Source organism: Stegodyphus dumicola, chromosome 3, assembly GCF_044657685.1.
Source record: "Stegodyphus dumicola isolate Sdum_Otavi_A_Nest chromosome 3, ASM4465768v1".
Classification (NCBI taxonomy): domain Eukaryota; kingdom Metazoa; phylum Arthropoda; class Arachnida; order Araneae; family Eresidae; genus Stegodyphus; species Stegodyphus dumicola.
The window spans coordinates 252,341,037-252,353,931 of record NC_140770.1 but is presented as its reverse complement, the minus strand read 5'-3'; the positions used below and the strand labels follow the sequence as shown (position 1 = coordinate 252,353,931).

Genomic DNA, 12,895 nt, shown 5'->3' with positions numbered 1-12,895 from the left:
ATTAAATAATAATGAATCTGCATAAATTCTCGCACGGTGATAAAACAACGATACCTAGAGCCATCAAATTTTGAATAATGTAATTCTCCACGCGAATATGAGCATCTGGAAGTATAAATTTGGAATTTGTTTTATTATCTGTTTCATATTTTGTAAAGCATTTATGTGTTTTTGATTAAGAAACTTAACGATTTCAAAGCAGGCATTGGCAACACTGTACGGAGAAAATAAACATTTTTATCTCCAGGGCGTGAGACTGTGTATTAGAAATTCTAAAAGTATGCTCCTTTAAATATTTTGTGATATTGCTGTTGAATTGTATTTTATGGCTTAATTGCAAAGAACATAATATTTAATAAACAAAGGTAACACACAAAACCTTAAAAAAGCCTCTTTGGGCGTAATAAAAAATTTGAAAACTTTCAGATTTTTTATTTACTTCTTTTCCCCACTTTTTATTTATTTATTTATTTAAGAATACATAAACGTTTCGAGAGCGTTTGAGCTAATGCCACCTTCCGCTAAAAATATTTACAACCAGCATATCTAGAGTTCTTGTAGACAGTCTCACGCGCTAAAGTTAAAAATGTTTTATTCCCTACAGTTTTGCCACTCCTCGCGTTGAAACTGTTGAGTTAATTTAATCAAAAATTCGCTAAAGTTTTACATAATATGAAACAGATAATAAAGTAAAGTCGAAATTCGGGCTTCCAAATTCGGTGCGCATGTTCGTTTGGAGGACTATGTTATTCAAAATTTGATGACTTTATCATTTCTTTACTTTATTACTTATTTATTATGATTCCTTGCATAGTTTCTTTAAACATAATACAGGGCGATAATATTTGGTGGCAACAGACTAAAAAATGTTACATCGCATTTAAGTGATTCAACGCAAAATGCCGAGACCTATTGACGTCCCATTGAGCTTAGGAAAAAAAAACATCTCAAGGCTTGCAGATCATACATTACCCACAAAGCATTGTACGGCGTTTTTCTCATTTACATACACACACACGTTTCGAGAGTATTTGGGTTAATGTTCCTTTGAGCTTAAATTATTAAAAAACAGCCTATCTTTTAATTTCTGATAGTTAGTATCGCACATGTAGATAAAATTGCTTTTTTTTTTTTTTTTTTTTTCGTACAATGCTGATATTGCTCGCTTTGAAATCATGGAGTTTGTTAATCAGAACGTCAATAACATTTCACAAAATATAAAATACACAATAAAACAAATTCGAAATTTCAAAATTCGTGCTTCCATGTACCCATATTCGGATGAAGGACTACGTTATTTAAAATTTGATTGTTCTAGGTACCGTTGTTTTTTCACAATGCGAAAAATAAATGCGTACATTGATGCAAATTCTTCATTATTTAATTTCTTTAAATATAATACAGCGCGGTAATATTTGGCGGTAACAATCTGAAAAGTGATTTGGACTTCTATAGTCGTTCAACGCAAAATCTCGTTTTGGAACTAACAGCCTTCTGTGTTAACGCTCGTTTTTTGCTAATAAAATAAAATAAAATGTGAAAAAATTCTGTAAGCTTTTAGATTTTATATTACGCCGATAAAGGGACGTTTCTTTCATGTACGCGTCTTGAAAGCATTTGGGCTATTACCAGGTTGGGCTAAAATATTTAAAAACAGCATATCTTTAGAATTCCCGATAGACAGTCCTACGCGCTGCAGATAAAAATGTTTTATTCTCTACAGTGTTACCACTGCTCGGTTTGAAATTGTTGAGTTTTTTAATCAAAAAATTGTTAAAATTTTACAAAATATGAAATAGACAATAAATCAGTTTCTAAATTCCAAATTCGGGTTTTCAGGTTTCATATTCGGTTGATGAACTACGCTATTCAAAATCTGAGGGCTTTTGGTATCGTTGTTTTCTCACAATGGGCGAAACATAGCAAATTCTTCATCATTTAATTGCTTTAAATATAATGCAGGACAATAATATACATGGTGGGAACAATTCAAAAAGTGATACAGCCTTTGTATTGTGATTTTAGGCGGAATGCTCTTTTGAGACTAATAACTCATTTGGGCTAATTACCCTTTGGGCTAAAAAAACGCTCTTTTATTCGCCAGCCATCCTTTAAACTGGGAAGGAGACGAAGAAATTTTAGTAAAAAAAAAAAAAAATGTTCGAGCGGTCGAACTACCTTTGAGCTAAAAATGCAACGACATTTGAAATTGAAGGGAAAATTTAAAAAAAAATTAAATTAAAAGTATATAAATAAAACTCCTCTTATTAAATTTGCAAGGTTTAAGAAATCAGAACTGTTGTTCCTTTTGCTTCATTATCTTCCACACTACTGAAAGAATTTAAAATCTTATTTGCACGTGTTTATACCATTACTTAAATGGCAAGTAAAATATAGTGCAGACAATGCATTTTATTCTATAAAATACTTCAATTTTAAAAAAAAGTAGCAGAAAACAATTGCTTTACAATCTTCTGTTTCGATAGTTTCCCATAATTGTTGAATCTTTTCTGCCCTAGTGTAAATTTCGAGTACTCCTTACAGTTCAATGTATTTGTGATAGAAAATGCTTAGTTTCGCTAAAAGTTATGTTTGGCGTATGAAAATAGAGTAGAAGTTTTATACTGCTAAGGCAAAACTGACTGTTAGAAGCTCAGCAAAGAATTTATCATTATTAACCCAAAGGGGCATTTTGCTCAGAGGGGCTATTAATTACGTTATGGCATTTTGCGTCGCCAACTAGAAAACAACGAATCGCTTTTTAAATTCTTGCCACTAAATATTAGAACCCTACATTATATTTAAAGAAATTAAATTATGAAGAATCTGCACGAATGCATATATGTTTCTCGCATTGTCAAAACTCCAGCTCGCGGGACTGTGTATCGGAAATTCTAAACACATGCCCTTTTTAAATATTTTGTTATATTGCTGTTGAATTTTAGATGGTTTAAGTACGAAGAACATGGTATTTATTAAATAAAGGTAACACACAAAACGTTAAAAAAAGCCCCTTTTGGACGTAATATAAAATTTGAAAGTTTTCAGATTTTTTAAGCTTTTTTCTCTCTTAGTCATAATCAGTATTGTTTTTGTTGCTTTCAATTCTTATTGATAACATTCAGATATTTGCTTCAGTTTGCACAATGAACTATATAATACTGTTACGTAGAAAGAAAACGTTAAAATTAAATTACCTTTCACATTTAACTTTTAAAGCTGGCTAACTTCTTAACTAACATTCTCTTTGGTGCCGCGACATAAAAAAAATAAACTAAAATTAAACACTTACTCTCATAATCAAAATCTTAATCCTACAGAGGCTGTTCCCACATTTTTTAGACGATGTATATTGTATTCACAAAACTAAATTACATAAAATTCTTGTGTTTTAAATGTTCTATTTGACATCCCTTATTCTGAACTATCTTTCAACACCACAATTTCCAGGATAATAATGCCTTTTGAAGTGGCAGAAGAGATATTCTATCCCATTCCTCTCGAACAGCTTTCCAGAGTCCTGTTAGTGTTTTGGGACAACTTTTGTATAATGCAGTTTTTAAAAGTTCAAAAGCACAAAAATCCATAGGTGACACATCGGGAGATTTGGTAGGGATATCAGTGAAGGTTATGGCCATGATACCAGTTTTTTGTTCCATTTCTTTTAGGAAATTTACAGTGGATTTTGATGTGTGACTGCTAGCTTTGTCCTGATGGAGTCTCACAGATTGATGGCACTGTGGGTAAAGCGATGGTATTTCATTCAGAAAAATTGGCGATAAAATATGTTCCTGATAGTATTTGGAATTAATCTTGGCATTTTTTTGCACTCTCTTTATTTTTAACTTGCCATTATAAGCAAAAACCAACAACAATCATGAATCCCTTAGAAAAACTTTCTTTCGATTCTTTGAACCATGTACTTAAATTTTTTTCTCCCCTTTTATGATAATAAATGGTCCTTTTTTTTTGTTACACTCATTTAAATACATCCATGCTTCATCTATTGTGACAATTTTTTCCATTTTTCTTTGGATAAGTATTTCTCATATAGAATTCTGCAACATGTCCTGCGTTGAGCGATATGCTTTGGAAGAAGACGATGCACATTGCGTTTTTTCGCTTTCATAAGATTTAAATCAACGTTTATCATTTTGTTTACAGTGGACACCGAGCATTTTAATGATTTTGCAACTGTCCTTTGACTAGGGGGATTTTCTTTTAACATTAAACAACGTACTTTTGCAATAGTCGAAGATGTCCGTTTTTTCCTTGGATAATTGTTTGGAATTCTTGTCCCACTTGAGGCTCCAATTTGGCATTTTTTTTTCTTTCTTGTTGATAATATTACCTATCGACGCTTTAGATATCACAAAACCATGACTCTCACATCGTTTATGGATAACGGAGTATGCATATTTCTCTTCGGAAAGAGCGTAAATGTAGCCTTCGAACCAGTGCTTTGTCAAATTTGCCATTTTGAATAAAAACAAAACTTTAAACTTGTTTAAAAACAAAACTTTTTTAAACTTTTAAAAGTTTAAAAAAAATAAACTTTCAAGCCACAGACGATAATTTTGACTTTTAGAAACATAGTACAATTGCAATTACTTCTTTTGCAGCAAACGATTTTTTATTATCGCTTACCAAAATCTTCTAAAAAATGTGCGAACAGCCTCTGTATATCAAAGAATGTGAAAGATTCATCCCTGGTGTTTTGTTAGAATCAAAGATTATTTATCAAAACAAAATGTTAAATACACTTCCGCAACAAAATCATTAACACGCTAACCCTCACTAAAATAAAACTAATTCAGATCTCCAACCTAAAACACATCAATATCGATACAACTCTAGAGATTTCCCTAAAAAACAACATGTAAAATGCAACACAGAACTCTTCAAAACACCAGAGAAGGATAAATCTCACACTTAAGTCTACTCATCAAATCAAAATAAATTAAATAAGCCGATCGTCACAACCACTTAAGACTGATTTTTCTACTACCCAGGTTCGAAAATAACCATATTTTCCGCAATGATCATATGGGTGACCTACAGTAGACCACAAGAGAAAACTCAAATAAACATACACTAATTAAATCAATAAACACATTTATTAAATAATCCAAATATTATAATTTTAGATAGCTGGCCAGACTACCCCTACAAAATTGTTTTTTAAAAGTTACTCATAGTTTTTTTTCATATCAATCTCATTTTTAACATTATTCAATTTATACAAAAATCATAGTGAAACACCTCACAGTTATTAATCTTTTAAACATGTACTCAAGAATTTAAACTCATGACAATTAAACATTAAAAAATATAACTAACACCTTCTCAATTATAAATTACTCATTAATACTTTCTCAACTATTAATTGATTGATTAACAGGAAATATTCGAATTTTAATCTACATAAAAATGTCAGCTAAAGCTTTAGAATTTTACACTTCCAAAAAAACTAACGATTACTTATTAAAAGAAAAGCAAAAATGAAAATAAAAATGTACACTCACGGAATTCGTGTAACACAAGTCTGAGGGACTTGGAGAGTTATCCGGATCCAGTCACAAAACGTCGAAACAATAACTGCCAAAACTTCATCGCTGTCAGGAAAACCGATACTGAAATCAGTTCAACGGGAAGCACAACGGGAATTTTCATTTCAAAGCACAACGGGAATTTTCATTTCAAAGCACAACAGGAATTTTCATTTCAAAACACAACGAAATTTTTTTTTCCTCTATCCTCCGTCCAGCAGCATTTTAACTCAAAAAAATCAGCGCTTCCCTTTTATTTCGAACCCCTTTTATTCCAAAAACGGTTTGTAAAATAACAGGAAATGGACAACAGGAGACAACAGACCACTGCAGACGTCAGGAAATGATGATTTCCAAAGTAAACTGGAACTTCAAGGCGAGCAATTCAGATTCACCTCTTTCTTCCACCAGTGGGAAAACGTCAAAAACATGATTCTCAATCAAAAGTTGCCGGTCCGGGATAACGCCAGACCTTCCGTCAATTTTGGCCGAAGTATATCCGAAGGGAGCCCGCAATGAGCTCGTACCGGTCCCCGCGGCCAGTATCTCGGAGATGAACAATATTAACCGTTACCGCGGTCGCCCACAAGCGGGCTACGCTCCTTTCAAAAGTATATCAAAACTGGACCAAATCTCACAAAAATTCCCTCTACTCCTACCGTGCAAGGGCTTAAGAAACCTTGATAGACACTCACAACGTAAAAACCTCTAATTCACTATTGGATCAAATATTAATAAAATCAAAATTTAGCCAGTCTTAAGCAAAACTTGGACCTCAACTAGCCAACTAGAACAGAGGCAATAAATAGCCTCAAGAATTCGAAAAAATTCAGAACTCTGTACCAGATGACAGACCCTTTCTTTCCAGCTCAACAGAAGAATGTTTTCAATCGTAATTCAGTTAAACTTGCGTCATCCGTAGGTAATAAATACGTCATCCAGTTCTCTACTTTAGAAAGGCCGAAATACTTTCTCGCCTCCACACCCTAAACATGTGCGGTCAATCCCACGAAAAGAGGAAAATGCAGCTGGGCGGTCCGACCCCTGACCCCCACAAGAAGCCGACTTGTGAGAAACAGAAATACACCCGCGCCCTTTTAACTGTAACACATCTTCAGCCAAATATAAAACAGCTTGCCGTAATTGAACGAAAAGTTTAAACAGTACTAAATATTTACTTAAATTATTCTTAAATACGAACATTACAAGTTCATTGTTCACAGTAAAATAATATAATTACTAAGAATACCTTATGCACAGTAAAATAATACGTAATAATTGTACACAACAAAATAATACATAACATTTTCTATAACAATACTCGTATTTCCCATCATTTATAAACAATTAGCTGTTTTGACATATCTGAACAACAGCGAAAAAATACGCAAAAGTCAGACTTCAGATGAAGTTCCTGCGCATTATCACAAATCCACAGTAACCTGACAGAAATCAAATTTTACATGAAGATAAGAAAATGGAAGCCCATTGAAAAATTCCTAAACAGGACAAATACTAATATTTACAGTAACGCTCTTGCCTCGGAGCATTTCAAATACTTAAATCTGTTTCATTCTGAAATCCTCAAAGACAATAAAGACGAGAATTTCTGCAGCGCGTCTTTTCGAAAATAACAATTTTTTCTCCTAGCTGCCTACGCATATATGTAAGTATATATTTTTTCATATATTTCCTGTTTTGCCTTTAGTCTTACTATCAGTATTTTGTTACGTTTTCGTATATCTTCGTTTGATTTTTATTTGATTGTTTGAATTGCATTTTCTCTGAAGCACTTTTTTATTGTGTGCATTTCACTGTTGGTACTTAAATGTGGATTTCTCATTTTCTGGATTACTATTTCAATTGCATTATTAATCATGTTGCAGTATACATTTTCGGCGCAATTATTCGCGGCATAATGGTTTAGATTTGCTTAGTCTGTCTGTAAAGTGTAAGTATTCACTTTCTGAGTAAATTCGTTTATAATTAAGATAATCAGCACTGCAGTATTTCACAGAAACTCCTGTATTTGATCTAAATCTTTACTGTAAATCTTTACTTTACCAAAGCATTAATTTACAAAAACTAATGTGAGAATATCCTTCTGTCAGCAACTTTTTCAATACTACAATCAGCAATTTTTTTCTTCAGTAAAACCAATTTTGCTGATCATCAGCAAAATTGGTTAATGTGTTTAAATCTTTGGTAATTTTGTTTGGTAGAAAATTCTTTGCCATTTGACAACTCGATGGCTATGGCGAAAAGTTGTTAGATTAATCTAACCTGTGGATAAAAAAAAATAATACGTATTATTTTCAAGATAATCAAAACTATATCTTTCTAAATTTTATGGCTGAAAGTTTCTCATTATATTCTTAACGGATATTATTCTTAAGGGAGTTACAAATTTAACATTCTGACGTTTCTTATCGACACAAAAATTAAAACTCCCATCAAAGGCGGATTCATGAAAGAGCTTCTAACTTCCCTTGAATACTTTGGGGTCTTCTTCTTAGGACACAGGCTATAATTTTTAAAATTATCTATCAATTTTGAGGGCACTTGGAAACACTTAGAAATCCTAGCTTCTAACACTTGTGCAGTTAGCTCGACACCATAAATCTGTTCCGGTCTCTATAAAGCATAGACTAACAAGAACTAAGCAAGGTCAGACTAAGGCACACTAAACGTTTGTCATTAGAATCAACTGATACCCATTAAATGGATTAAAGATCCAAACAAGATCAGACTTACAATGAGACTGAGAACAGCACTCTCGTGTCCCGTCATTTGTCGAACGCATTCTCCTGTTGAGATGTTCCAGCAGCAAATAAGTCCCTCTCCACCCCCACTGAAGAGGAATTTTCCTTCGGGATCTGGGACCAAAGCATTCACTGTGCCTGTATGACCTTTTAATACCTATAACAACAAATCACGTTTGTAAAATTAGAAGCACAGTATCAACAACTATGTCACTATATAATTGTACAAAATACTATCGGCAGTTTATATAGAATTTAGGTTATAGAAAACTGTTCTACTACATTGCATGTTTAATGTGCAAATTAAAACGGACGATATTGTTCTAAAAAGAAAATTCTTCTTCACTTTTCCTATCTTAGAAACAATTATAATACCTTAGACTAGACCTGACAACAGCATCAGACAAATAAAATTCTAGTAAGCTTAATTTAGCTTTTTCTCTTTTGCAACTTCGGCGGTATTAACTTTTTTTTTAAATGGATTCAATATGTGAAGCATGTGATTCTGTGAGTGTTAAAAACCTTTTTCTTACTTCTTTGTTCCTTTACTTTATTTTGTTTTAGCTTTAGGAATTAAATGCTAAAAAACAGTTATTTTGTCTATTTTCCACTTATTAACTTGTCTATTTTCCATGTTAAAATTAATCGGATTTCATCAACATTTTCACCACATAAAATTTGGCTCCTTATATTGTTTTAATTGCCTAGTTTCGAAACACAGTAAAAAATGCTTTAGAAAATTTGGTACCTTTATGAAGATTAAAAAACTAACAGTAACTATGATTACTTTTTTTTCCTTCTTTTTATTTCATCCCTTTTTGTTTGTAAATAAAAAGGCCATTTCGAAGATAGTATTGAATCAGATGAGTTCAGTTTTTTCAATGACTTATAATTTTTTAAGTTAATAATTTCCAAATTAAGGTTCAAATTCGTCTGATTTTTTGTCAAAAAATGGTCTCCAACATCTATGCATTTGAGAAAGAGCTTTATTAAATCAATCATATGTTTATATTTTAATTTTTGGACATATGACTTATTCGCGTTATTAGCAAATTTGCTTTTTATTGTTCTTTCTTTCTTGCAGTTAAACTAATATTATTAATCATTTTAAATGTGTTTTGATACTTGTTTACGTAATTAATGAGGATTAAAATATTGGCAAAATTATGTATCTATATGTGTGTGTAAAATATAAAATATGAAAGAAAATTAATCGCAAATTACTAACTTAATTGGCAATATCTCTTTTAACTCTCAATTTTTTTACTACATTTTTTTACTCCAATAAAAAAAAATCAATTTTTTTTACTCCATGAATCTGTACTGCGCTATTTACGTCATTATTTCATCTGAACTGATCTGCAATGCGAAAGCTCTTATCCAATCACTATTCAAAATTGAAAAAAGGAGCCGAGCTTTTAAATACTCCATCTGCTTAATACGCAGTAGTTTTTCTCGCTTTCATCGCCTAACTAGCATCTGTTCGCCGCTTTGCAGCTTTTATCTATTGTTTAATAATGTGATATGCGTATATCAAATAATGGAATGCTTATAGCAACCCTGGGGCTGTACCAATCAAAAAGATGTATGGGAAGAAATTATTCGTCCAAAAATAAAGTGATGGTTTAGCTATGAAGCTCGTTGTGCTTCCTGAAATTCTAATCATCTAATAGGCAACCAGTATGTCTGCCATATTTATCATTATTTCCACCATGGCGATTAATGGGTGTCATTATTCCCGCCCATTAACGGGTGTCTTCTCTCACTCGAAAAGATCAGGATTAAAATCAATAAATTTCAGCACGTGCATCATTAGCATCATGAGAGATGTGGCGACATTCAGATTTGATCCATACTCTAGCAGAAATATGTGATATAACGCCTACAACTAACTGTGTGATCTTCTCCTTGAGGAGTTAAAGATTATCATTTCTTTGATTGTAAACCTCAGTTTTTGGAAAAATCCTAGAGGAAGATTCTAGTGCGGTAAGATCAGAATTTCTTGAGAACCATATGATAGATTCATTTCTACCAATTCAGCATCCTCTTATCCGACGATTCAACTCATGTTGAACACGATTCGCAAAGTAGAGCGTTGCTCCTTTCTCATGAAACTCTGCATATCCCATTTCACTTCCTACAACTCTGCATGTCCCATTTCACTTCCTACATTTGAGGTGACATAAAGAAGCATGTCGAAGAAGTTGATATTAATGTAACAACTGCAACAAAAAACGAGCCATAAAAACGCACGCATGTCATTGTTCTGTGTTAATGAGTTTAGAAAGCCAATTTTCTTATAAACATTTCAGTGTGGAATTAAGTGTTGGATATGCTACTCAATACTTCAACATGCATCAAGCACTGAATAATTAAATTCAACGTATTTGGTGCAGTCAGTTTTGACCGATGACCTATATATATGAAAAGAAGAATGTCTGTTTGTGTGTTTGTTTGCAAATAACTCAGTCACTATTATAGTTCTACAATTACAAATGTTTTACAATTCTTTTCTGGGTTCTGAGAAAGGTAGACATCCACTTTTTTTTTAACAAAGGTGGCTAAAAGCAGAGATATTAATAAAAAACTCTGAAAACGCTAATTTTCGTCCTTATTTTTCCGGTGGGCAACAGTCTCGTAGTCTGGAGATAAAAATCTGCTTTATTTTGAGAAGTGTTGCCACTGCTCGCTTTTAAATTGTAGAATTTGTTAATAAAAAATTTCTAAGTTTTACAATGAGTTAAAAATAGCGTTGCCAAACATTAAATACATTGTTCCCGATTCCAAAAATTCGTGGGAAGCCATTTCGACTGTACCCATCTTCGTACGACTTTAATCAGCCTAGATATTAATTAAAACCTCTGAAAACACTAATTTTCGCACTCATTTTTACGAGTGGCAACACTATATCTATAAAGAAAAATGTCTGTTTGTGTGTGTTTTTGTTTGCTTTATCGATTTCTGATTAATTATGATCAATTTTTGTCACATCTAATAGACTAAAATTGAATTTAGGGAAAATATTGGATGGAACTTAAGCATTTAACGACCATTTGATTGGAAAGACGAAAATCATTAAAAACTGCGCGCATTTTTGAGGATATAATGATAGAGAATTTGTTTATTTTTCTATCGAAATTTTTTATGTGGGTTTCATATCACATCAGAGTGAAATATGTATGACTATGAATCGCATTTTTTGCATCGTTATTAGAGAAGTATTACAGCGGTATCGTTCTCTTTGTTGTTAGATACATTACTCTCAGTCTAATTTAACTGGCATCGGGTACTTCTGCTAGTTATGAAATAAAAAGAGAGAGAGAAATCTCGAGATTCTTTAGAATTTCTTGTCAAATGCCATCTAAAGAATTAAATGAATTAACTCTGAATTTAAAAAATGCTCAAAAATATACTATTTTGTATAAAATTAAGTAACATAAAAGAAACTCTAATTCTGGAATTTGGGGTCCAAAAACAAAACCCGTTGATCGGGTAAATCAGTTAATAACTTTGTAAGTATTGAATGTGCATTTGAATAAAAATTTATCATAACTGCAAAAAAGTACTATATTAAAGAATTAAATTAAAAAATACAAAACAACTTACTACTCCCTTGCCTTTTTTTTACCCTTGTCAAAACAACTGATTTCTTTTAAGTAAACAATGTTTTTAAAAATCTCGAAAATTTCTGGAAATGCACCTCGAATCTTGGGAACGATTAAATTGCGAATTTAGGTATTTCCGAATTTCAAGAAAGCTAAACATTCAGAAAATCTCCAGTCTCCTGGATACAAGGCGAACAAAGATTATTGTAAGGCATAGCACGCAAAGCCTTATCTGCCTAAGAGTCGAGATGTTTTCGATGAGATCTTTCTAAGGTAACTTGGCTTTAATTTACATTATATGTAGAAAAAAACACGAAACCCTAACCAGCCAGTCTATTCACTGCAATATAAACTTAGGTCAAACTACCTGTGCTACTAATCAGCTGATGAGCCAATAGGCATACACAGATCATGCTTGGGATAAGAAAATACGAAATGAGAAAAAAATTTGCATTGTTTAAAGCTGATATTTTCCCGAAACAATTCGAGAAGAATCGCTGCTCCAGTGCCTTCTACCAGATGTTCTCAAATTCCATCACAAGTGAAAGAACTTAGTACCTTTTTACTTCCTTGTACGAAGTAAAGAAAATATTGTAATCACGAAAAATTCCGGTGTCATATTTGAACGAAAATATCCGTTTTGGCCGCTATCGAATGAATTACGTAAGGACAGAATAAAGAACACTTTTTCCCCAAACGAATTATAAAACTTATTTAAAATGGATTCAAAAGAGATTTTTTTCGTGGCGTCTACACGTACGTACGTATGTACGTATCTCGCAAAACTCAAAAACGAATAGCCTCAGAACGTTGGCATTTTGTATATAGGACTGCTATAACATATAGTTGCACACTTCCTATTTTGGTTGCAATCGGCTGCATCTATAATGATTTATAATAAGAAAACTTTTCATATACCGTCTCCAAGGAACACAAATTCAATTTAAAACCATGAATGAAAAAAAATTTTTAGTCAAAA

At 32.4% G+C, this 12,895-nt stretch overlaps 1 protein-coding gene across 3 annotated transcripts in view; it reads right to left on the bottom strand.

Annotated features, from left to right (window-relative positions):
- The window catches only part of LOC118201233 (uncharacterized), a 75,727-nt gene that overhangs the window by 24,773 nt on the left and 38,059 nt on the right, over positions 1-12,895 (bottom strand). For all 3 annotated transcript variants that reach the window (XM_085814050.1, XM_035373292.2, XM_085814051.1), the window contains one exon: positions 8,304-8,468. In XM_085814050.1, the coding sequence (XP_085670176.1) occupies positions 8,304-8,468 (165 nt within the window). The remainder of the gene's footprint in view (positions 1-8,303; positions 8,469-12,895) is intronic.